Source organism: Chamaea fasciata, unplaced genomic scaffold (assembly GCF_029207755.1).
Source record: "Chamaea fasciata isolate MVZ Bird 193981 ecotype frontalis unplaced genomic scaffold, bChaFas1.0.hap1 SCAF_7, whole genome shotgun sequence".
NCBI classification, from domain to species: domain Eukaryota; kingdom Metazoa; phylum Chordata; class Aves; order Passeriformes; family Sylviidae; genus Chamaea; species Chamaea fasciata.
Genome location: NW_027094092.1, coordinates 48,743,258 through 48,770,181, shown reverse-complemented (window position 1 = coordinate 48,770,181; position 26,924 = coordinate 48,743,258). Strand labels below are relative to the sequence as shown.

Below are 26,924 nucleotides of genomic sequence, written 5' to 3'. Positions count from 1 at the left end.
CTGGTGCTGTGAGACAGACTGAGAGAGCACTGTGTGGGTGTGTGAGCCAGCGGGGGAACGGGCAGGCAGCGAGTACTGCTCACAGCATCAGTTCCGGCTGCCATGCACTCATGGTCCTGCTCACAGAGAGAGATTTCCACCTTGCACTGCCTCTGCTCCCTGTAATCCTGCCAGCACTGCAAAGCACACAGTCAGTAAGTGCTCAGCGCTCCTGGTCTTTGTGTCACAGCTGGCCATGTTCTCTGCTCATATTCAGTGCCCAGTGTAAGGACAGGCATTCCACACTGCAGCACCAGAGCAGACAGGACTGCACACCCTGACCATGCAGCACCTTCAAGAAACACGTGAAGGAGTTCACACATTTCATTCTGTCCCTTTTTAGTTCCAAAGTGCTCATAACTTGCATATGAAATGTCAGGATCCTCTTTGCCAAGGGCTTCCATTCCATGGAAATGGAACAATCCTGACATGTTAACCAGCACAACAAACAGACTAAGCCACTGATCAAGCCACACAACCATCATCAGTTTACAACTAATTTCAAGGACCTTCCTTTCATACTTCAGCATGTATCTGCTGGGAAAAAAAAAAAAAAGTGTTTATAACAGTCACAGAGAGCCATCAGTTTTTCAAAAGATACCTTCAAAAATCATCATCCCTGTGAGCAGAGGAAGGGGTTAATAGTAATTCTGTATAGGATACTATACTCATCAAACCAAGGTGTCTGCTGAAACAACTACAGCGTACAGAGTACTACAACAGACCTCACTAGCTCAGGTAGAAAATGCAATTCATGACCAAAACAACTTCCAAATAAACTAAAGTCCAGCAGAGAGACATAGCAAACTAACAGGGCTGGTCACTGCTGAATTTACTTAGGTTACTGCTCTAATTTTCTGCTTTCCATATCACTGTACTCCATTCGAATGGTCTAATCTTTGATCAATGATTTAATTTGATGGTGTATGGTCACCAAAGGATCACACTGTTTTATTTAATCCTGTTCAACTCTTTGAATCATTTGGAGAGTTTTGCTTTTGTCTGTTATGGGAATGAGGTTAGGAAGATGCTGAAACTAGCTTCCTAATGGCCAGCATCCATTCCATTTTCAACAAAACTTAAACCAGGATCTCGACCCCCATGTTTGCAGCTCATCAATGAATTGAGAAATTCATCCTAAACCAACCAAAACCAAGGTAACACCACCACCACTCCAATCTATAACCAGTTAAGATTTTCCAGCCTATGAATTCTGAGGACCCAACCAGCCTAATTAGCCGCTACCCAGAAACTCCACTCTCATCAAGTCTGCCAAGAGAATAACTGCTCCGTGTAAGACATGGTTTGGCTCTTACTGTTCAAGAAAAATAGGCACCTCAACAGGCAAGATGTTTGGCATGAATGTAGTGCTGCTTCAGTCTACATTCTTCTCACTTGCCATCTCTAGCTATTCTCTGTGTACAACAGGACTCCAGCTACTGCTACATTCAACTGCTTTATGTCTGTAAAACATGTGAATGTCTATTTGCTATTATATTACAAACCTCCTTTCTACGCTCAACAAAGATGGAAATACGTGACATCTGCTCTGTTTGTGAAGTTTTTAGCACATAACTGCTGAAAATCATGTAAATTATTTCAAAAAATATTAAATGTGTCACAGAATTAGTCTCACAGTTAATGGGCGCATGAAAGACAAATGAGTTATTTCCAGTTTCTTCTAACCCTTGTTGTGCAAAGGTGCACAAACACATGTGGCCACATGAGACACATCCTACTTCCCCTTCCCCACCATCCACCCCCTATCACACCCTCCTCTTCCAACACTTAAGAGCTCCTGTGAGAAATTCATAATGCAATTAATTGATGAAAGCACAGTCACTCCAAAACACTTAGTCTCAGGCTTCCCTGAATTAATAATATGACCAATAGTAGGTTTTCCTCTTGCTCTCCTAGGATATTTTTCTATAAATTGCAAAGCATTCTCTCTCCATCCATGCCAGGCTTTAAGATACCTCGTTTTAAGCAAGGGGACAGTCCTGCTGATGTTACTGGAATAATATACACGTGTTCCAAGTGAAGTAAACATTTAAGTGTTTTGCTGGATTGGAGTCCCTGCTTTTAACGTCTTTTGACAGCAATTAAAGCACAATCCTGGAACAACAGCCTCCTCCAAAGTGCAGTATCAACACTTTATAAAAACAGTATGCCCAAATCTCCAATGAATTTTCAAAAGCTTTGCTGGAACAGAAATTTCAACTATACAAGACTTGGAAATGTAGTCTGCAGTGTTACTGCAGTGATAAGAAAAGTAAAGGGATTCCTCTTGTTCCCTGCACTAATAAAAATCCAATGCAATTGTGCCAAGCAGCCAGCAGAAAGAAAATATTTCTCACCTCAACTGTTGGCAATATCCTGGACGAGGGCACTGATTTCTGCACACAAAACAGGATTTTGGCAACATCTGGATTATACAGCTGGTCCCTCTGGCTGTGCTATACTACAGCAAGACATCAGGATCTAACACTGAACCAAAGCATCTGAGAACTCCTTAGTTAAACTCAGTCTTCCAGCTTCCTGATGCTCTGATTCCATTTATTATAAGTCAAGACATTCTACAGGAATCAAAGAATGCCAGAGAAAATGACTTTAACCTTTGGAAGAAAGTGGAGCTGGTAGAGTAATGGTCAGTGCCCTATTATGCAGAAAAGTGAGCACTGAACTGGTTATATAAAAGAATGACTACAAGCTCCTAGCTAACATTATTAATGTTTAATGTTATAGATCAAAGAGGTTTTGTCTTAGGTCTTAGAATATAATCAGGGTAGCTTTTGACAAGGAGTTGTTCATGCATCTTTTAATCCCAACTCTCCACTGGTTTGACAAAGAGCTTGCTTTTTGGTGATCCCACTTTTTAAAGAAAAAACAGTCCTAATCATACACCAGTAATTGCAAAGCTTCCAAATGGCCACCATTTAGCACAGTCAAAGAGAGACTCCCCAAGTACAAGCATGACTGAAAGGTCTGTCTGTCTTTCTCTGAAGCTTTCTTGGTGGCACATGTATGGACAAAAAGACACATGCAGTTCATGTTGAGCAAGCAGCCTGGATTCTGTTTTGAGCTGGTGGGAATAGCCTACCCAAACCACAAATCTAGACTCTCTTTTTTAATACCTTCAGATTACCTAGCTGTAAGAAAGAGCACACAGCTAATAAAAGTTTTGAATCTCTCTGGCCCCTAAGATGGAGAATAGATAAAGGAAGAGTGGGAAAACTAATGCAGTATTATCCTGCACTCTGGTTCCTCTGTGTTGATACAGCAGAGTACAGCAGATCCTAATTGTGCATCCTCTAACATCCAGAAATCTGATTAGAAAGGAATTAAAGGATACTGGACCTATGTCTGGGATTTCTGGAAATGCAGCAGCTCTGTTCAGGTGGCTGGGTGTCCAAGAATGCCAAGCACAGCCTCTGTGCCCACACCAGCTTTGCAGCATGTATGTGGGCTGTCCATGTCAGATGGAAAATGTGAGTATAAAGCTGTTGAAGGGTCTGGAGCACAAGTCTGATAAGGATTGGCTGAGGGAGCTGGGGATGTTTAGCCTGGAGAAAAGGGAGGCTCAGAGGGAGCGCATTGCTCTCTATATCCACCCAGAAGAAGGCTGTAGGCAGATGGAGGTTGGTCTCCTCTCCCAAGCAACAAGTGACAGGGAGAATTTGAAACAGGCTCAAGTTGGGCCAGGGAAGGTAGAGATTGGATATTAGGAAACATTTCTTCATGCATAGTGTTGCCAAGCACTGGAACAGGCTACACAGAGAATGGTTGAGTCACCACCCCTGGAGGTAGTTAAAAAATGTGGAGATGTGGCAGTTAAAGACATGGTTCAGTGGTGGACTTGGCAGTGCTACATTAATGGCTGAACTAGATCTTAAAAGTGTTTTCCAACCTTTAAGTGACATAATGATCATGATGTTATGATTTCCTAAGTCAAAATGAAAGGATATTTTAAATCAAAGTTTGTAGAATCTGCTATTATAATATTTTCTCATAAATAACTTGCATGACATAATTAACCTTAAATGAAGTCAGTTCATCCCATGTATTCCAGGGCTTTTCAGAAGTTATACAGCTCTTAATAATGTATGTTTCGTGTGGAAGCATGGATTGTTATTCTGACATGGTAATAGGGAACTACATGGTTTCTTCAAGATGCACCAAGGACCACCTCCCTGCCTTGGGGAAGGTGACTTGAATGCTGCCAATGCAATGAAAGGCTTCAAGCAACTTGAATGATCACTGACCAGACCCGAAATCCTAGAAGAGCAGTAGAGAACACAAAAGCAATGAAATCATCTTTATTCTGTAATGGTTCTGCTTTCTGTACCAAACCTGTTCATTTATTTCTCTCTCTCCTGAAGTATGGCATCACTTTTCATATTTAAGACAAATCCCCATCACTCCAACTGATGTGAAAGATTATAAAAATACAACTTTTAATCATAAAGCTATACACAAAGAAATCAACTTCTTGTACTTCAAATCCTCAGAAACTGTTTACAAAGAGGTTTGGAACATGGAGATCATCAACTACATATGACGTAATAAAAAAAAAATCCACAGAAATAGCCATACTCCCAAGGCTCTTGCTACCTTTTCCCTGTTCTAAATGTAAAAGAAGAAAAGATCATTTATCTGACAATTAAAATTTTATTTTTACTGTAGGGAGACATACCCGACCATAAAAACACTCTAAATTAAGGAAATCCAGTCCTCATTTTCAATATGAAACAGAAAATACAAGAAACAGCTCTGGAAAATTAAACTGCAACATAAATCTTGAAAAATGTATCAGTAACATTATGACTGCAGGTGCTGCCCAGCTTATATCAATTTGGATCATACTGAAGACCATGACATCATTTTTTATTCTCTGCCTTCCCATTTTTCTCCCCACTAAAAGCTTCTGTTTTTTTTCAGGTTGAAGACATGTTTCAACCCTTTAGCATTTTTTCATCAGCTGGCTGTTTAAACAATATTAATTTTAGTCTGCCAGAAGCAGGGCGGGAGGGGCAGCTCAGTCCTGGGCATCTGACAGCAACCCCCTAACCCCTGAAAAAAGCATTGAGTGCTCTTAGCCTGGATGTAGCATTCAGCACCTCCCAAAACCAGGCTTTTATACTGGAAGCAAAAGTCTCTACCTATGTGAAGTGGCTATTTCTGAGGTTACCTAGACTACCAGAGCACTCTGAAATCACTGAACAACACACAGAAATGAGCCAGCCATACAGCTTAGCAGTGGCTCAACATCTTTGGCACAGCATCTTGAGATGTACAGTGTTACTTTAATTAAAATATGGATTTAAAATGGGAACCAAATGACTAGCTGCTAATAGGCTTTCACTAGGTGAGAGTCCTGCTCATTAGCACAACGGACCTTAAACCAAAGCCAATTAGAGCACCAGCAGAACAGAATACACCCAAGCCTGCTCAATCAACTACTGACTGGAAATGAACACACTGATGCAAAAAGGCTTATTTAAAGAACAGATTTAATAGTTTAAAGAACATCAAAAGCTGTTCTTCATGGCATAACTAATAAATAAAATACAGCTGAGATGTTCAGGTGGTTGCTCCAGCTGCACTTGGGAGGAGGCCAGATTTTAACTGTTCACTGTAGAATCACTGAGGCTGCAAGTGGTAACCAAACTTACACACACTGCTTCTATGTTTCCATAAGAGGGGCTCTAACATACAGGTCATTTATGCTGTCTCACAAGACATCTAGCAAAGTCAACTTGAGTCGACAATGAGCAGTGTGATAAAACACCAAAGCAATTTACATGAACATAAATAGCCTACGGTATCCTGTAAAATAAATTCACTTGAGAGAAAACCATTACTTGTATGCCATTAAGCATCTCAGTTTGGGTATTACCTATTTTTCTACAAAATATTAATGTGTCTGGTATTCATCCGGTAAAATGTAATACCTGCTGCAGGTGGATGATAATGAGTGATAGCAGAGTATCTTTAAAAGTGATTACAGGCAGAAAGCACAAGCCAATAATTCCCTTGTGTTCTCACTCATTTGTTATTGAAGGTACCTCATTGGACCACACCACCAGAGATGCTACAGAAATGATTCAAAAAAAGAAGACAAAAAGATACAGCAGTGAAAAGAAAGCCAAAGAAAAGCAATACCTAAATTAAAGGAGTGACACACTGGGGGTTAAATGTCACTATGGTGACAGGAATAGAAAGGGCTAACAGTTCAGAAAGGTACAAGAGGCCTGTGACAGGGACTAACAGGGGTAAGCGCAGCCTCCGCTGTACACAGTGACCTAAGAAATTGATTAATTTCCTTCAGTAGCAAAGGAGCCCAGGAAATCCTCTCCTACAGCTTAGCAAAGGTTAACTACACAAATACCCCCGGAAGGATTCCCCACATGCCCTGTGTTGTGCAGACCCAATGAGCTCTGTGCCTCACTGGGAGAGATCTGACAGCCCTGACTGCTTCCAGCTCTCCTCACCACCCAAAGGGCTCTGTGGCACACAGTTCCAAGGCATTCCATCCTTTCTTCTTGAGGTCTATTGCCTTGCCTTCACCTCACACTGAAACAAAAACTATCAATTGTCACTTCTTGTGACAAAGGAAAACAACAAATTAACCCCCAAGGATCAAGGAGAAAAGCACGTTTCACTGTAAACTGTTGCATTAATAACCTTAGTGAGTGTAAGACACATTTGCACTGGGAACTGCTCTGAGAGAAGCAAAGGAACAGGGCTTTGTGGCTCTTCCAACACACAGAATTAGCATAGAAGTTATGTGGAATATGGGACAGCAAGAATAAGGGAGAGTATAGAAAGAGAATGGGCAGCACTAGTCCCAGCCTTGGCACACTCCACTCTGATTATGGGTAAAACCTGCTGCAGCGCTGCGCCTCTGCTTCTGTGCTATGGGGGCATTCCATTTCAGCCCTGTGCTTAGGGAACAAAAGATGGACACAGGGAGCTCGCTCATTGTGCTGAGAAGGACCATAGGAAAATGATCTGACTACTACAAAATTTCCTTTGAATACTCCAGTTACCAGGAAGATCTCATACCAATAGAAATTATGCTTTCCTCCCCATCGTGGTTTTCCTTAAAAATAATTAGAAATACTACTACCTTCAGAGAGGCAGAGCCTGACACCCCTTCAGACTTCCTCCGTGAACTTTAGAAAGAGAATAACACAAAAAAGCCATTGCATTAATGAAACAGAACAACAGCACAAGGATTAGATTTGGCTTCCAACAAACACCTCCAGCTGAAGTCAGCACTCAGGCAGCAACAGTGTAGAACGGCTTTCCCGGCCCCTACTCCACCCCTAAATGGTGGGTGATGTATTCTGGCAAAATCACAAACTTGGATCCAAATTATTCTTGAAAAAAAGCCAATTACACTTAGGTAGCCACATGAATAGAAGAATATATCCTGGGAAAGGTAATGGATGGTCAGTGAGTGTGGCTTTTTCTCATGCACAGCATTATCTGCCTGTTAAAAACCCAATTCACCTGGATTCACCATGCTGATTTTTGGCTTTGGGTTGCTCACAGCCAGTACATACTTCTCAGTACATTAAGCATGAGTACATTGAACACCGACACCCACAATCACGCCTCGAGCTGGAATCCCGAACTAAGCTGCAATTTAAAAAATTTATTCACACAAAGAGAGGAGTATTTCTATACGTGCCAAGCTAGATTCTGTATGCGTAGACAACTCAGAAAAAAACAAGACCACAGATGCGCATACAATCGCAGTACGGAATGGAGGAAAAGAACCGAAAAATCGCATCTCCGATTTTCATTTACAGCTGGTTTCGGAGGATGGAGAGATGATGCCTCGCCTTGCCAAGCTCGCGGCCGCTGGCAGCGCCCCGGAGGCAGGCCGGGGAGCGGCGGCGCCGCGCTGGGCCCGCCGCCGGGCGCTAACAGGTGCTGCGCCCCGAGCTGCGCCGCCAACTTCTCCTTAGCAGCGCTACCAGTTCCAGCCGCCTTTTTTCCCCTTTCTTACCTTCTCCTGGCCCCTTCCCCAAGGCGCGGGGATGCTGAGGCTTACCCCCGCGCCGACGCAACTTTCGAGTAGAGAGGACTCGAGGAGAAAGTAGAGGAGGGGATGCGCGCCCCGCCGCCCCCGCCCCGGGCTCCCGTCCCGTCCCGTCCCATCCCGTCCCGTCCCCACCATCGCGCACCACCTGCGCGGCCATGAAGGAGAGGTCCATGGTGCTGCCGCTGGAGCTGCTGGCGGAGCTGGCGGAGGTGCTGAGGCTGCCGCTGCCGCTGCTGCTGCTGCCGGGGGCGGGCGGGGCGCGGGGGCGCGGCGCGGGCACCGCCTCCCCCAGCAGCGGCGGGCGCGGCCGCGGCAGCGGAGCCGACACCGGTACCAGTTCCAGCTCCGGCGGCTCCCGGCACGGCACGGCACGGCACGGCCCGGCGCGGCTGGCGGGCGGCTCCGACAGGGGGCGGGGGCGGCGGCGACCCGGCCCCCGAGCTGGGCTGGGCTCGGTCCGCCCCCGCGGCGGGGGGAGCCCGGGGCGGCTCCGCTGCGCTCCGCCCGCCCGGCGGCACCTGTGCGGCGGCCCCGCCCCGGCACCGCTGCTCCTCCCGGCCGGCAGCGCCTGCGGCGGCCGGAGCGGCCCGGGAGCCCCGCGGCGGGGCCAGCCCGGGCCGGCTCGGAGCTCCTCGGTCCCTGGGGGCTGTTTGCCTACGCGGAGCGGCTCCGCAGCCGCGGCCCGTGCGCGACAGCCCGCGGGCAGCGGGCCGGCCTGGGTGCGCGGGCACGGCGGGGAGGCGGTGGCAGCGGCGCCGCGGAACCCCCGGGGTGGGTCCCGCCGGTCAGAGCCGATGGCGGCCGGGTGCTGGGGAGCGAAGAGTGATTAGGGATTAGTGATTAATACAGCGACGGGCAGAGGCGGCTCTGCTCGGCGCTCGCAGGTCCTCTGCATCACACGCGCCATGGGAGATGCTCACCTGGCGGTCGCACTAGATTTCTTATCCAGCTTCATAATCCATGAGCCTGGTTTTAAAATACTCGCTCCCTCTCACCACGGCTGAAAAGAACTCCCAACGGCTCCTTCTTACACCTTTTCATGGCTGAGCTGTTGGAACTTTATTTTCAGCTTCTCTCCTCCTTGTTCCCAGAATTTACTGTACAACAATACACAATAAACACATTTTGTCCCTTTTTTAATGCTTTCCCCTGTTCCTCACAGACACTGTTATCACTTTTAGCATGAAAAATTCAATGTATTCATTCACCAGCTGGTTCTGAAAAACCTTTGACACCAACACAAAAAAAGTAGGATAATAAAAATGTATGTCCTAATGCACTGAAAGCATTTGCGTGTGTGTGGGTTTTTTGCCCTTTTGACATGTACATGTTAGTTTCATCTCCTAGGCTGAAGTCTTTGATCATGTTTTTACCACTTCAGCATATTGCTGGGGTCTGAACCACGGCTGATGAGAATACAAGTGTATGCCACCATCAGAAGTGGATGGAAAATCAGCTTTGCACTGGGATTTTAAAGTCTGGAGGAAAAAATAGACCAGGTTTCATCATGTGTACTGTGAGCTCCATGCTATTTTGCCTACTGTTGCACTGCTGCAGCAGGAGGTGATGGAAAGAAAATCAGCTGTTTTAAATCTGTCATTTACTTCAGTGACTATTAACGTGTCTGCCAAAAATGCTTTTATGTCAAGAGGCCTATTAAGTAAACAAGTAAAATCTCACAGAGCCAATATAATTTTAAGATTTTTTAAATTCAGTTGTGTAAATAATGGAATTGTTTCTTTCTAGCATCTCTCCAAAAATTTGAAAGGACATTGATGTGTGTGTCAGAGCCATAAATTAACTTCAAAACAGTGTTAATCTTTCATCATCCAGATAAATTTTAAATGTGCTGGATAAACATCTCTTCATAGCAAATGTGGCCTGGTCAGTCACTGCATCTGTAGCAACAGAGAATAACAAAATAGTTCATGAGAATAAAAATACAGTTAAAGTTTCAAAACCACAGTGACTTCTGCACTCATTTAGTTCTATAGAGCATGAGAACTGTAAAACAGCAGAGCTGGAAAGAACCTCAGGAAATAATTTAGTCCATGCATCTGCTTAAAACACAACCAGTGGCACTCCAAAGAGGGTGTTTCTCTTTACCCTATCTCTTCTTTAAAGTGTCTAATGAGGAATGTTCCATTTCCTCTCAGGCAATGCATAGATTTATTCCACTGGCCATTCTCTAAGGCTGTGTCAAACAGGGACATGAAGAAGAAATTATTTTCTTTGTAACAACAACTTGCCTTCTGAGAACTGCTCTTTGTCTTTTTCTTTTTACCAGTTTTACAGTATTTTGGCCATTCCCTGAAAGTACTCAAGGAGGATTTCTAATGGTACCAAGATTTTCCAGTCAGGTTTCCAAATATTTTACTGTGATGTTCTACAAGTGTAGGAAATTAACACTAATGACCATCCATATATATTTTTTAGATGCCACTAAATATTACTTCCTATTCTTTATCTCAGATATGAATTCAGCTAAGTTATCTTGGAAGACTGCCAGTCAAATCCAGTCTTTGTAGAAATATTTGCAGAGAAATTGCTCTTTTACCTGGTAGAAGTTTTTAACCTTCTTCTCTACTTGAAGGAGTTTTAGATTCACTGGAACAGCATTTCTATTTGCAAAAGCCATCCATATCATGATTATATTTTGTTCTAGAAATTTACTATTAATCACTGCAATGTCCTCAATCTCCAAGCTACTATTTTTTCATTCATATATCTTAAGCCTGGCAAAGGAAGAAAAAAATCACAGTTCAGTTTTCACTTTTGGTTTTCCTCTGGTTTATTGCCATGTTTGTGAAACAGCACGGTTTGTACTGTTTAAGATGCAAATAATTTCTGAGGAACACCAAATTATTTGTGTTTGTAGAATCATAAACCATTAAGATTCAAAAGACCTCTAAGATCATCAGGTCCAACTGTTAACCTGACGTTGCCCTGTTTGCCACTAAGTCACGTCCTCAGGGGCTGCAACCAAATGCCTTTTGAACAGTTCCAGGAATGGTAATTTCACCAGTTCTCTGGGCAGACTGTTCCAATGCCTGACCACCCATTCAGTGAAGAATTTTTTTCCCGATATCCAGTGAAAACCTCCCCTGGTGCAATCTGAGACCATTTCCTCTTGCCCTGTTACTTGTTACTTAGAAGAGACTGACCCCCAGACCATTAAAACCTCCTTTCAGATAGTTGTAGAGTACAATAAAGTCCCTCCTGAACCTCCTTTTCTCCAGGAGAAACAAGCCCAGCTCCTTCAGCTGCTCCTCATAAGGAGCTCCCAACCCTTCACCAGCTCCATTGCCCTTCTCCAGACTCACTCCACTGAACACCGGATTTAAGGTGTGGCCTCACCAGTGCTGAGCACAGGGGGACAATCTCTGCCCTGGTCCTGCTGGCTGCACTATTGCTGGCACGGGCCAGGATGCCATTTGCCTTCTTGGCTACCTGGGCACACCTGGCTCATGTTCAGCTGCTGTTGACCCGCACTCCCAGGCCCTCTTCCACTGTGCAGTTTCCCAGACACTCTGCCCACCAGCCTGTAGCCTAGCAGATGGTTGTTACAGGACCCAGCACTTGGTCTTGTTGAACTTCATTGAACCAATTGGCCTCAGTCCATCAATCCATCCGGCCCAGATCCATCTGAAGAATTTTCCCACCCTCCAGTAGATCAATACTCCTGCTTGCCTCAGTGTCATCTGCAAACTGTCTGAGAGTGCCATCAATTCCCTCATCCAAATCATCAATAAAGATGGTTAACAGGACTGGCCCTAGCACTGAACCCTGGGGAACATCACTGGTGACTAGCCACCAGCTGGATGTAACTCTATTTGCCATCACTCTTCAAGCGTTTAATTATGATACTACAAAATACAAAGCTTTGTTTCTTCATCTTCCCCCAAAATACATTTTGGATATAAATTGCTTTATAATAGCTCTATAAGTTCTTCTGTAAAATAAATATTTTAGATGTGCTTCTGTCTTTCAGTAATGATAATGCCGAGCTTGAATGAGATCTGCCAGCTCTCCTGGCCACCTTGTGTCCAGCTTTCTCATCAAAATATCTACATCACTTAAAAAGACTCTGTCACAATTTACTATTTCTGTGGACAAACGTTGTAGCATCCAGCTAAAAATGCAGACCTGATTGTATAACATTATTCTTAAAAACAAGCAAAGATGCTCTTTAATTAGCTTTAAAGCTGTTTGCTAAAAAGACCACATTTTTCAGTACAGAGGAACACAACTCAATTAGAGAATAGTCTGGTTTGTCAGTTTTCCTGGGGCATAGTAGGAAATCCTTTCTTGCACTGCATGTGCACATAAGCTCTGCCTTTGCTTCACAAAACAGACCTAACAAAACATGACAATTGAGTCTTGCTGCCAGAAAAGATTTTAAATGGGCTTGTATCTGTACAGCCCCACTTACCATATGTTGTATTTAGATACCTTAGGCAATGCAGTACCAATTTTTAGTTTTGCATCCTGATATGACATCTTTCATTTGTGTAGAGGGAGACTAAGTTCCCACTTTAAGGAGAGAAGGAAATTTTCATTTCTTGCTGCATTTTAATACACTTTTATGCTATTTAATTTGAGTCCCATTTTAAACCTACTGTTGCCTCATTGCAGCAGGTTCCAATCACACAAGGAAATTAATTCCCTTAATGAAGACCTGTAGGAGAAGAGAATACAGGTGACCTCACCTCTGATAAGTAACAGGTATATTAATCAACCAGTACAGCCTTGCCCCATTGAGTCACAGCTGTATCCAATAAGGATGAGTGAGATTAAAGAGGGGGTGAGGTGGTAAGGGGGATTATCAAGGAGGAGGAATCTTGAGGAGTATGGAGGAGAGAATCATGAAGAAGGTTGATGGGAAGAGAGAATCACTGCTGTGGCATCAGCCTTGGTCTGCAGTTAGAGCCTGTTGTTGGAACCTGCAGCCATAGTCTAGCTAGGTAAAAGCCTGCACTCAGAGTCTGCAAACTAATACCTGCAGTCATAGTTCAGCAGGAGATGACCAGCAGTCAGAGGCTGCAAGGGAAACCTACAGTAGGAGCTTGCTGTAGCCCAAATCAGTGAATAGTTGGAGTTAAGATCACTAAGCCATGAAGAGGAATAAACTGGGACCTTTTTTATGCTGTGTTTAACAAGAGCTCTGTGCCTGAGCTTATTTTTACCCTCTAATTGCTGCTGCAATAAGGAATCAACCACAGTGGCATGTGGTATCTAGTCTTAAGACAGAATTTTTGCTCTTGCTTTCCCTCTCTCTTTCCACTGCTATGACATAGCAAAGGGATTACTCTTTCTTTTGCTCTTTCTTCTCTGTTACATAGCGGAAGACTTGCTCTTTCCTTCTCTGTTACATAGTGGAAGGCTATCTCATTTGCTCTCTCTTTTGCTGTTCCATAGTGAAGGGTTTACCGGTTGTTTCTTGGGGAGTAGTTTCTTGCCAAGTACTTTCTTGCCCAGTAGTTTCTAGGGGAGTGGTTTCTTGCCCTGTCGTTTCTCACCCAGTAGCTTGCTGTCCCATAACATTATAAAACTTGTTCATGCCAAGGAATTCAGAGACAAATTAAGTTTGCAACTTTCTATGTGGCTCCTGAATCCCCTCTGCTGCTCACAGAAGCATAATAGTAATCAGATATTACTCTCAAACCCCTTGCATGCAAAATATTCCCCACAAAAGAAATTTAGACTTAAAACTCTTCTAAAAGCAATATCATTAGCACAAAAGTGAGCCATAATAGTGCTCAAATTCCTAAAACCTCAGGTCTTTAACTTCATGTAGGATTTAATTCTAACAGGCAAGAAGGCTTCTGAATTTTGAGGAGTTTCTCCTTGTACTGCTGGCACTGCAGCTTTACAAGCAGACAATCCAAATTGCTGTGATACAGGGGACAAATAGAGAAGTATTTGAACATAGATAAAGGGAACAACATTGCCTTCTACTTCATTCCCAGTCTCTACCAAGGGAAGGATGGGCACTCATCTGTGTTAGGAGTCTGCACTATGCAGAGAGCCCTAGCCAGCTCCTTGGCTGCTCTAAGTCTTGAAAAAATTGTCATTTTTTTTAGTCTCATTTATGACAGCTCAAAATGCAACAGAAGGTGCAACAAAAGCAAAATCTCGCTCCTCAAACTAGGTCAGTCTGCTTGGCCCACCCATAGGATGGCTCTTCCTGTAGAAAGGCTGGGGGTGTTTCCTGTGTTAGCAGCCTGGCCTGCACCAGGCACTCCCAGCCTAGAAAGAAGTTGGGAGAGGAAAGGTAACAGAGAGGTGGGAAAGTAACTGGTAGGGAGTTACCTGCTCTCCGTGGAGATACTTTGATATCTGTCTGTGGTAAATGTGTGTCTCTTCCAGCCCTGGGGCTGAGCCCTCATTGCAGTACTGGGTTGATAAGAGTAAGGGATGTATCATATAGCATTCCTTCTCAATTACAGTCTTCTAGGTAGTATTTGTCTTAGAGACTGCATGTTGAGGTAATGGCTTCAAATCAGCTTCTTTCATGTTACATGAGAGAAAGATTCATAATGGATCTGAAAATTGGCACTAATTTAAGAGGCACTAAGGCAAAACAGAAACTGCTTCATATTTATACATTATTAAAAACTTGAGAAATGTCTGGGCTTTTGAAAACATTTTTCCCACCCCAAATTTACATTAGATGTTACAAAGGAATGAATAAAAGATTGCTGCCAGTAAGGCTAGAATTCCCAGTTGAGGGTGGATTTTGCAGTAGCCTCCTCTAACCCTGAAGGAAAAGCTGTCTATCAGTTCTGTTTGTCATTAAGTTAAATGTCAATAAAAAAACTTATAACAGTGTAAAACATTCCTAGTGTAAATAAACACTACTTTTTTACTCCATTCAAACGGGCTTTTCACCTGTCCTTAGATCATCCAATCTGTCCGAGGCAAGCAATGAGCTCTGCAGTGTGTCTCCTGTCACAGCACATTTGATTTCTTGACACTGACACACTCTGGACACTTTGAAAGAATATATTCATCAACCATAATGTGAATTGCATTCTGAGTAAGAAATGTCAACATCCATTTAAGAACTATATTCCATGACATAATTACCAAGATGCTAATTAAAAATATTGGAAAGAGGACACATGGCCTTTAGAAGGAGAATTTTATGGCTCCCATCAGAGTTCTCAAGAGAATTAGTTTAGCAACTAGAATTAGCAAAAGGGATGCCCCTACAAAACTATAAACATATGTGGGCTTTCATTTTTAAAGATAATCAAATATCCAGAAGATAGCATTGCACGGAACTTTAAGAAATTATTGACATCATACCTTAAGAAATTATCCTCTGCCTTGAATGGGGATCAATAACTATTTGCCAACACTGGTGGGACACTGGTGGGCCAGTTCTTTCTCCTTGCTAAAGAGGCCTTCATCTTCAAGCATACCTCCTGGAAGAGCTGGCCTGTCATTCAAATCCCTGGTACCCCACCTTCCCTCCAAAGTAAAAAGCACAAACTGGCAGTTTCAATCATAAATTCCACAGCTGCTGTTGATGCTGTATTTTCTCAAAATACTGTGGTCTGTATATATTGTCCCACTACATTGTTCCCAATACCCATGAGTCTTGCCTGTGAAAAGCTGGCTCTGCTGGTCTCTCAAAGATCAGGAGAGCATAATACATTCTCATTTTCCTGATACACACCTGAAAGAGCCATCGTTCTTTAAACTGGTTTCATTATTCATCTTATTTCACACATTAGAGAAAAAGAGGTTGAATACATAATGAGGCTGCCTGGTAGCCCTCTAAAAGAGGCAGAAAGGGCAGAGGAGAAAAGGTAGGGGAGTTATCTAAGTGAGGAAGAGAGTTCATAAAATAAGCGCCACTTATAAAAGCACAGCAGAAATGTTAGTTGAGCAGCCCTTCAACACGCTTTACAAATATTGTTAGGCTTTGATGGAAAAACAAACCAAAACACAGAGGTCATGAGTATATCTACAACGTAGGTGCTGGTGTTCTCCACAAACCCATTCAAAACCAGAAATGTTGGTGGACACTCAATAGTTCAGAGTCACCAGGTCAAAAGCATCTCAAGAACAAGCCTGTGGATGTTCTAGTGCAGCATGGCTGTGCTGGCACAGCACCTTACTGGTTATATCAGATCGGTTCTGGCTTGAAGATCTCCACACACTCTGAAATACTTACCAAAGGCCAGGTTCTAAGCTTGTAGCAGAACTCAGATCTCAGAAGTTCTTTGGTTTTAGTATTGAGTTCAAATTACTTGCCCACTGTACAAAATAATATGAATGGGATTATCTAATTCTAGAATACTTTAGAGACAAACAACAAGAAAATCCCAGTAGTATCCCATGGGAAGAGGTAAAAATGTTGAGACATCTCTGGTGTGGAAAAAGAAGAAAAATCAGGAGCTGTGCCATGGTGAGGTCTGCCATGAATGTGCTACAAAAGGAACTGTAACTGAAGCATTTTTAACCACTAGTAGACTTAGTTAATAGGACAGTAAATAGTGGTAAAAGAGATGGGAATGATTTTTCACTACTCATCTGTAGAGTGGGAAAACATTACAGGAAGCTATGAGCTGTGCTAAATACAAATTTCCATTTCACAAGCCTCTCTCAGAGCATTTTGTTTAGACTTGGGTCTGGCTGGTGGGGAAAACTGATAGACTTAAATTCAGTTTGGGTGAAAGCTGTAGTAGAATGGAGCTGCAGAGTTTGTGACATAATAACTGGCATGTTCTGACATGTCAGTCTTCTGAGAGACGTAAGCTTTAAAGTGCTGAAGCACTAAAGTGAACATTTGGAGTGCAGATAGGGTATACTGTCAAATATTGCTCTGGTCTATTGATGGTTTGAAGGGATTGTGTTCAATCTTCTAAGAAACAGAATAACTAAAAATGCTGAATGAAGACCATAAACATCAGAAAATGAGATTTTACCAATCTCAGGGGTCTTTAGGAGGGTTCTGCAGTGAAAGAAATCAGCAAAGGCAGTGAAATCTCACCATACTAATGAAAAATAAAAAACTACCTAAATGAAGAAAAGAGGTAGAAGGTATAGGAAAGAGCTGTAATTGCATCAGGACGTGAAATTTTAAAAGTTACCAAATTAAGCATGATTGCCTTCTGACAGTTTGGTTGGGTTGTTTTCTTTTTTTTTTTAAAAAAAAAAAAAAAGACTTGGGGTGGCAGAATAGGGAAAAGCTGTGTGTTCATTTTATAAAGATCAATATTTCCTCTGCCTCTTTTCCTGAAACACTGATCTCATGAAACACTCAAAGTGAATTTCAGTGTTTCTGTCACCTGGCAGTTTTCTGATACAGTGTGGGTTTTTCCATGGATTTCCAGCTGAGCTGAATTTGGGTCATCATCAGCCATTTAATTTTGCTTACCAGTGAAGGAAAGCTAATAAAGACGTCTCTCACAGCAATGTAATATGTGTTTAATGTGTCAGCACTTGTGAAATTGAGTTCACCTCTTTAAAAGATACAAGGAACTTTTAAATGCAAGGAGGTAACATATTGAATGAAATGTCGACATTGCCACATTGAACTTTGTTTTGAACCATTGAAGCATTTATATCACATTTCAAACATTCCAGTATGTCACAGGGTATCACGAGAAGATTCATCTTGCCTCTGATCTCTGTTTGAATGTTGCTGAAGTGAAGCTGACAAAGAAACTTCAAAATGAGTGTAAATTATTTACAGGTTCTGGGACTTCCACATTAGAAAATACACTTGGGAAAGAATAATGAGATTTCAGTTCTCCAAACACTGAAAGACAAAAATCCTACATCAAAGATGCAGCTTCTTTTATCTTTAGATGGCATGATGCGAGCAAGAATTAAAAATATAGTAAGAAGACAACACCTATGGTGCCAAATTAACTCCTGATATCTTTCATGAAGTGTCCTAAAATAATTGTTCTCTGTAACATTGCGAAGCATTCTTTTCACCTCTAGGGCATCTACATAGGGTTTTTCTTCTACACATCTTGAAATATTTCACAAAGGCAGTAACACTGAAAGCTAGAAGACAGGATCATCTCACTAATCACTCTGTAGGACAATACCCAGCATATCACACTTCCATGAGACAATATTCTATAAGCTAATAGTTTTCAAGAAGCTTTTCTTGAATTTAAATCTGTGAAAATACATAAGAATGTTTTTTCCTCTACACCTTATCTACCTTTTCCCCACAACTTCAAATAGTTGTCACCCTTGCAAAACGTAAGGCAGTCCCATGTGCCCTTGATAAAGCAGAAAAGCTTAGAGCTTTATGAGACAAGTGTAGGGACCCCAGTCCAGTCCTCATCAGGGACATAACCGCATCACAGAGAACATCAGTACATGTGGTACTGAGAGACAAATGGAGTAGAAAGATCCAGCTCTGATTAACCTACCTGAAAAACATCTGCACATAGAGGCAGGTCGATATGTTCTTCCCATCTGAAGGCAAAATCTGCCTGAATTAGGAGCAATAATTGTTCTGGGTTGTGTGGCAGCTATTTTTAGATGCTGATCCCCTTCTGACTTGTCATGATTAAGGTATTGTTCAGCCTTCCCTCCTCAGACATTCCACACAAAGGAAAATAACAACCAGGCACCTCTGTGCAGAGGCTTCCATTGGCAGACAGGAGGTGCTTGGCAGAAGTGGCAGAAGTGAGAGGCAGGAATATAAATATTCTTTGTCACTACTAGTGCTGCATGGTGGAGAGGGTGTCATGGGCTGTGCATTGTAAAGATTTTAGAAACAACCAGAAACTTTTTCTTTCTTTTTTTAAAAATGAAATTATACAAACAGAAGAAGTGAGGTAATCTCATACACAGATGTCACTGTGACATGCCTCCATTTATTGGAGACCCAAATACTATTCCTGACACATCAATACCTCCCACTGCATTTTATGAGTGAGTCACTTCAGGGGTGTTGTATGTAAATAATACAAAATAACTTGCTTACAAGAGTCGACATCAGGTTTTTTTTCTCCCTCTCACTTGCCAATGCTCATCATGCCCAGCTTCATTGACTTAATTAAAAGACCATGAAGTCATTAAAGGGACATGATAGAGAGGTGCAGGATTCCATGATGGAATTCACAATGGATGTAAGCAAAACTAAAAGTCTTTTCCTTGCTGAAAAAGAAAGCTACTAATATGATCAGCAAGGATTACACTTTGTTTGCTGTCCCTAGTATTTTAGGTCACAAAGCATATTGCTCCCTGAATCCCAAAGCTGACCCTAGGGCTAAAAACAGTGGAAAATGAATGGAAGAAATTGGTTTGTTTTCTCTCCCTTCTCTTGGAAGTAAAGTAATGAATGCTGAACAGACAGCAAAACAAATAATACCTTCCTGGAGTGGAGCAACAAGAATCCTTCTTAAAATAGGACAGGGATGAATCTGGAAAAGCCAGATCTTTCTAAAGGCATTGACCAAAGAAAACAGACCAAGTTCACATTTTTCCAGATCCTGGCAGCTGCAGAATCCATGTGAATGTCTCATGTCCCTTCTCTCTCCATCTGGTCAGTACAAAGAGACGCTGCTGTTCATCCTTCTTGGTTTGCACCTTCTTCAGAAGCTGACTTTGCAAGACTGGTAGAAAAGTCTGTCTTCTTTCAGATAGGTTGTGAGGTAATGTTTTTGTCTTCCCAAGAAGAATTTATTGCAACTATATTTATGCCAATTGAAGAAAGGCAAAAGAATATGTCAGAGGAAGTATAGATATTGAGATTATATATTGATGTATCATTTTGGGAACATGAAAGCACAGGTTCTGAAATAGGAAAATTGTTCCCTTTTCGTTCTTTCACTTGCCAGAGCTATGCCACTCTTGCACCTTTGAAGTCCCTGAGAGCTACTGCAACAGGCATTATAAGATCTTGTGAGAGAGAAATTCTTCACTAAAAAGCTGGTGAGGCACTGTAACAGGTTCCCGTAGAAGTTTTAGATGTCCCATCCCAGAAAATGTTCTACGCCAGGTCAAATGGGGCACTAAGCAACCTGGTCTAGTGGAAGGTGTTCCTGCCCATGGCAGGGGCGTTGGAACTAGATGATCTTCAAGGTCTCTTCCAACCCAACCCAAACTGTTCTATGATCCTATGGAGAGGAACATCTCCAAGAGATGCAAACTCCATTTCTGGTGGCATGTGTCAGAGCTCTTTGCTTTATAACAATATTAAGGGGGTTTTTTCTCTTTTTTTGTTGTTGTTGTTTATTGTGTTTTACTTCAATAATATATAGAATTTGCATAAGAAATTAGACTTGGACTGGTTTTGGCAGAAGTCCCAATTGACTCCTTGATTGGTTTTGGCAGAAGGATCCCAGCGGATTCATTACAAATATTTTGTTGGTGTGGTTAAACCTCAGGCAGCTGCTCTTTCACTCCCCCACCAGCAAAACCAGGAAGAGAATCAGAAGGATAAAAAGCTGGAAATCTTTTGGGCTGAGATAAAGGCAGTTTAGTAGGGAAAGCAAAAGCCACACACACAAGCAAAAGCAAAACAGGGAATTATTTCCCAGCTTCCCACAGGCAGGTAGGTGTTCAGCCATCTCCAGGAGAGCAGAGCCCCATCACAGGTAATGATGATTTGGGAAGATGAAATCTGTCACCCTAAATGTCCTGCCAGTTCTCCTTCCTCCCCCCAGTTTATATACTGAGCATGATGCCATATGGTCTGGAATATCCCTTTGGTCAGTTTGGGTCACTCACCCCAGCTGTGTCTCCTTCCAGCTTCACATGCTACGCCAAAGCAGAAAAGGCCTTGGCTTTCCTGATTCACATGCTGCTGTCAAGAGTATGTACCCAGCAGTAATTAAGAAGTCCAGTGATAAACCCAGTCTAGATAAATACCTACAAAAAATGCTGGCTGTCTAGTTGCAACAGGAATAACACAGAACTGCCACCATGGTTAATGTCAATCATTGTTACAGGAGGTAATGTTTGAGGTATACAGAGAAAGTGAATTTGCTGAGCAAGGAGTCAGCTCCAGAGAATGTGATCCAATGTCATCTTACCATGCTCACATGTCAGAGCTCTTGTTTTCAAAAGGGAGCTGCTCTTTGATGGTCCTAAGGTGTCCCAGGTTCTTCTGCTTTCTGGGAGAAGCTCTATCTTGGAATTGCACAACTTGGACCCAATCTGAAGCATATAATGAAGAAGAAACAAAACACAACAGACCTAACAGAGCGGGCGGGCCTGCAGGATGCAGTCCTCCTTCAGGCTTTTGTCTGATTTCCCATCCTATTTTTGACAATCTACAGTCATCTTAGGCTGCTTCTTGGCCTATTAGTTATACAATTTAAACAGAATACTTGAAAAGATTCTCCTTAAAACCATTCCTTTATTTGAGATGCAAAACATTCACAGGTATCACTAAATAGGATTTTACACTTCACAAGGAAAGCAGCTATAGCTCCTAGCAAGCATTTGAGCCAGCCCTGTCTGTGGTGGCAGCAAAAACTGCAGCTCACAAATTGTCCCAGAAACATATTTTGTGGGGAGCAAAAGTTGTACCTGTAGCTGTACTGATGGAGTTGATGGAGCTATTAGAGACACAGAAGACTAAAATAGGACCTGAAGATACCAATCTGTTAATTTTCCCACACTAGGACAGAATTCAATGTTCTCCTGAAGCTGATTTTCAAAACATCCAGCGATGAAGACATGTGGTGGAGATCTGCAAACTCCCCAGAGACATATTTCAGTGTTAACTATATTAATTGTTAGAAAACCTTTCCTAATACCTAACTTTTAGTTTTTCTTTTACCTTTTTTAAGTGATTGCTTTCCTCTCATCCTCAGTTGAAATGAAGTATACTTTATTGCCTTCCTTTTCATAGCAAATACTCAGAGATATAAAGACTGGTATTTTTTTCCTTTATTTTTCCTCTTTCCTGTAGCTCAACAAGAAATGTTTCAGCCTCTCTACACAGTTCACACTTTCTAGACCTCATGGGCTTTTCTTGACCTCTTTTCATTTTCCTGCACTCTTTAAAACAAAGTCTAGAATGGCATATTATACATGAAGGATGGACTTGAAAGTGACACCCTAAAGCCTTTTTGCTTTTACTTTACAAATAATGAAAATAAGTTTATATTGAAAAAGAGAGTAGATTATCTGAGCCTGTACAGCATCAAGTAAGCGAAAGCTTCTCCTAAAGATCTCACAAACAAACATGGCACAGTGACATGGGCAAGAAACAGCACTAAAAAACATTAATAACTGAAAAGAGAAACACAGTACTGTAATTCATAATAGATGCTACATACTCTACTTGTCAGTAAACCTAAACCAAAGATAATGAGGAAGACACTTTGAGTCTTCATAGTTCAGAATTTGAGAAAAAGGCTGTTTGGTTACATACTGAAAATCCACCCTATATTTATTAAAGCATGCAGCCCCTTGGTAAGGGGAATGGTACATCCCTGTTCAAAGGGACCAGCTCCCAGAACAGCTCACAGAAGCATCAATGTTTTTGGCTGTACTCCAAGCCATGTCACCTGTCCAAACTGATCCATCTTTTGTAGACCCATACGTAATACGCATCAAGTCAAATAAGCTGTGATCTAATCAAACCAGATACAATGACTATATAATGAAAGAAATCACCTATGAAGTTAGAATCTGAATGAGTTTAAAGATACCTTCAAAAGGGACAGAAATTATTTTGCTGTGGCAAGTGTCTTACTCCAAGGTTTAGTATTCTGTTGTAATCTTAAGGAAAGCTTTCCTTGCTTAAATGAAAATTTAGCAACTTTAGGCTCAAGTTGGTGAAAAAAAAATCCATTTTTCATCTCTTGTGCAATGAAAAATGATTTTCATTCCATTTGAAAAGGTCTTCCACAAAGCAAGATGTTGAGGTTTATAATAGAAAGAACATGTTTTTCCATGAGGAGTTGTAGACAGCAGTAAGATCCCTTCACCCTCTCCAGGCTGAGCAACTCCAGGTCTCAGTCTATTTTCAGATATCTTGTGCACCATTCCCTCAATTATCCTACAAACCCTCTGCTGATCTTGCTCTGCTCCATTATGCTCACATCTGTCTTACCCTGGGGAGCCCCAAACTGGGTGCAGTACTCCACTACAATAAACCCTCCACAATATGTTTACAAACATGGGTCACTGAGTGCTATTTCACTCTAATCCACCCCAATGGATCTAGACAAGATGGATCTCAACGAGAGCCTGGATTACCCTCTTCTTCTAGGGTGGGTTGTAACTGTGAGCCTGTCCTATTTTCACAAACCATTTTGCAACAAGTGTTTAGATCTCACATATTTAGGCATGTTCATTTATATCCAAGGCATTGACACTCAGCCTGTTCATTCATACTACCCAAGTAATTTGCTTTAAATATGGGAAACATTTTTGCAGAAATCAGAGTGTGTTGGCAGATTATTTCTGAAAAAGAAAAGGTATAGATCAGTCCTTCTACTTGCTGTGACTTTGTACATTTTCCAAGTGTCTGACAGGTATTTATTTTGACATTTTATGGGCTGTGATGCTGAATGGTCAAATATTTAAATTAACTCTTTACTGATGTAGAAACTAGGGAACTCTGCCTGCTCTAGTTAGTGCTATAGCTATTAAATACTGAAGCTACTTTTCATCACTTGGTCTCAGGGGAAGTGCAGGGACTCCATGAGAAATAGAAGGAATAGTCAGGTCCCCAATAAACCAGTTGAGATGATCAGGAAACTCTCCAAGAAGAGGCATAATATGTGCATACTTGGACAGCAGAGGAAGGATGAGTGTTTTAGGGTGGCTTTCAGGGGAGAAAAGGCATTACTGCTGTTTCATACAGTGTTTTATCTGGCAGCATGGGCTGAGAAAATTATAAGTTTGAGCTGTGTCACTGAAAGAGATGGCCAGGGAAATGTCTGGCTTGTGAGCATGTACAGCAACTGGGCAGGCATGCATATGCCATCAGAAGGAAGGTGGGTCTTCACCTTCCAGAATGAGATTTAGGAAATCTGCCCACAGCAAAGGCAGACACTGAAACATTTGTAAAAGTTAAGCAGGGTTTTAGGGGTGTAAGCATTGGCCATAAGATAGTATCAGGTAATTCTTATCCAAGTCTATCTCTTCCTATCTTTTTAAAGTGTCTCCTAAATACTGAACTAGATTATTTTGGATAGTTATTCTCTACTTTTCCTCTTGAACATGATATATGAAGAGGGTAGATATAGTTTATCTATGAAAAATTCTTTACTGTGAGGGTGGTGAGGCACTGGAACAGGTTGCCCAGAGAAATTGTGGATGCCCTGTCTCTGGAAGTATTCAAGAGCAGGTTAGATGGAGCTTTGAACAGTCTGTTCTAGTGAGCAATGTCCCTGCCCATGGAAAGAGGATTTGAGCTAGATAAACTTTAAGGTCCCTGCCAACCCAAGCCATTCCATAATTCTGTGTAAAAAGAACTCAGCACAGAGAGATGGAGAGGACAATAGGGTGCTTGACCATGTTCAGATGGCAGGAACATGGCCTTGCAGGGCATGATTTCTGTTGTCATACTAAGGAATGCTGCTACATTTTATGGGACAGTGCATCAGATCTGCTGAGCTGGTCACATCTGAAGTCCTCAGGGCAGTGGGTCTCAGGCATTCCTTAAATGGCTTGGCCAAGTATTACTGAAGATGAACACACACACCTATTTCAGGCAGAAATTGGGTTATTATTGTTCTTATAGTCTTTGAAGGAACAGATTATCATCAATATGTTTTTTTAAAAATTGACTGGGATGTTAGAAATTGAAAAGGTAGGAGGGGGTAGTCTTTCATATCCATATAATGGATATTATATGCACTTCATGTTCTCACACATGTAAAAATTACAGTTTTGAAATACAGACCCCAAATCAGCTACACTGGGAAAAGCAAATTAAATTAAATCCAGGGTTTTCAAAATGTAAGAATATATCTGCATACATAGTAAATTACATAAAATATAATATTACTATGATATGCTACACACATGTATATATTATATTAATTAGTTTATGTGCTTCTTGGGAAGGTGATAAATGATCTTGTGCATCCACCTTCCAAGAATTCAGGTCTGGTTCTGGGTGCCTCAGGCAGATATCTTTACGTCCTTGATTTCTTCTAGAAAATAGGGCATGATAAACAATGGGACTTTAATGTGCCAGTGCAATTTTTAAAGTAGTTCTTTTCAAGAAGACCCAAAGCTGAGAGGCTTTTAATGAAAAGTGTCCTGGAGAGATAGACTTGAGATACTGTCAGATTTAGCAAACCGGCTTTTATCACTTGTCACATACTGTTGTAGGGAAGCCCATTTAGAAATGTCATGTGGTAGAGCAGCTGTGTAGGTGTACACTGGATGTCAGAGCCTGTTCCATTTGCTGTCTTTCCTCAAAGTGCTCATTAAGGGATAACAGTCAAGATCTTCTAACATTGTAATTCTGGGCCTTAAATACAATTTTGAGTCCAAATAAAATATTTTTATGCCGCATCAGATGACAATGTATCCTGTGCTCCATTCCTTCAACTATCCCACAAAATGCAATTTTAAATGATGGTTACTGTAACCTCATTACTGAATCCTAAGTGGAATCACTTCATCCAGGAAAAAAAAGCAATGGACATAAGAAAACTAGCATGGGTGTATAATTTTGTCATATACGGCATGACTAAATATTCACTGTGCAATCAGTATGTCATCTGATTAATTTTCTTCTTTTTGCATGAGGCTTGTAGAGAAAGTGTTGCTTTCTGCACTGTCAAAAGTTCAGTCTGACAACACTGTGCGCTGTTCTTGCCCTCGTTGGTGGTGTTTGCTCTGGGTGTTTCCAGTATGCCCTAGCAGGTTATTAGTAGCAGGATTTAAAGAAGCTGTCTCTATTTATCAAATATAAATTCTCTACACTACAAATTCTTGTGTCTTAGACAGCCTTTTGAACACCATTTCTAAAAGTCAGTGTTAGGTACTGCCAATATGCTAAAAAGATTTGATGCTGATTTTCTTGTACTTTGGCACACACCAATCTTAGCAAGCTTGGGGCTGGGACTAGCAGGTGTGCCTGAAGACTAGGAATTCCTCACTTTTTATAGGCCAAATTCTGTTCCATTCTGCTTACCCTAAAACAAAAAGCGAGCGGCAGATGCCTTTAGCTTTTCAAACACTGAAAGTTTGATCATTATTAAAACTGAGACATGAATGATTTTCTCAATCTGCCTAAAGCCAGAGAGCTATGACAGTTTTCCAGAACATCTCCCTCCCTCCCCTCCCAGTAATGTGGTTTCCTTCCCTAATACTAACACAAAGTGCACTACCTTCTCTTCATGGCTTGAGGGGGGTCATTGATTTATTACAGATGTTCTAAATTAACCTTCTACCCCAATACAGCCAGCTGTGGTTTTACCCTGTGTAACTTCAGCATGATAATATTTGCTTTCTAAAACCCAGAATGTTTTCCAAAGTAAATTATCATCTTGATAGCATCATCATGTATTGGGAAACCTTTATGAGTGTTTATGAAAAGGGCAGGAAATGAGAGGTAAAATGATCTGTGTTTCAGAAAAGTTTATAGCTTGTCTAAATTTCCTGGTCTTAAGGAATTTAGTGTCTCTAATTCAGCACTGCAGTAGAATTAATTGCCTTGGATATTCTTTTTAATGTGAATGCAATGCTCAGACAGATATAGCTATTGAGAGGTCTTGTAATACTTGGTTCACTTGTATAACCAGAGTGCCTGTAAATCCTAGGCATGGGCTGGGGCTCTGCTGCACCCACCAAGGCTCACAGAGGCTGGGCATGGGCTGTCAGGCTGGCACTTCCCACTTCACATTCAGCACTCCTGGTTCTCTGCTGC

General features: G+C 41.9%; 1 protein-coding gene and 1 long non-coding RNA gene across 3 annotated transcripts in view; both read right to left on the bottom strand.

Moving 5' to 3' along the window:
* The window catches only part of CUNH14orf132 (chromosome unknown C14orf132 homolog), a 41,954-nt gene extending 33,522 nt beyond the window's left edge, over positions 1-8,432 (bottom strand). The window contains exon 1 of one of the 2 annotated variants that reach the window (XM_066188751.1): positions 8,238-8,432. In XM_066188751.1, coding sequence (XP_066044848.1) covers positions 8,238-8,264 — 27 coding nt within the window. In that variant the 5' untranslated portion in view covers positions 8,265-8,432. Of the gene's footprint in view, positions 1-8,224 lie in introns of both variants that reach the window. The other variant, XM_066188752.1, reaches the window with a different exon arrangement.
* Positions 8,433-8,984: 552 nt separating this feature from the next.
* LOC136291811 (uncharacterized) lies at positions 8,985-12,753 on the bottom strand. The gene is made up of 3 exons (XR_010721743.1): positions 12,525-12,753; positions 10,650-10,827; positions 8,985-9,990 (listed from the first exon to the last, which is right to left on the bottom strand). It is a non-coding gene; the product is annotated as an uncharacterized lncRNA (long non-coding RNA).
* Between the last annotated feature and the right edge of the window lie 14,171 nt (positions 12,754-26,924).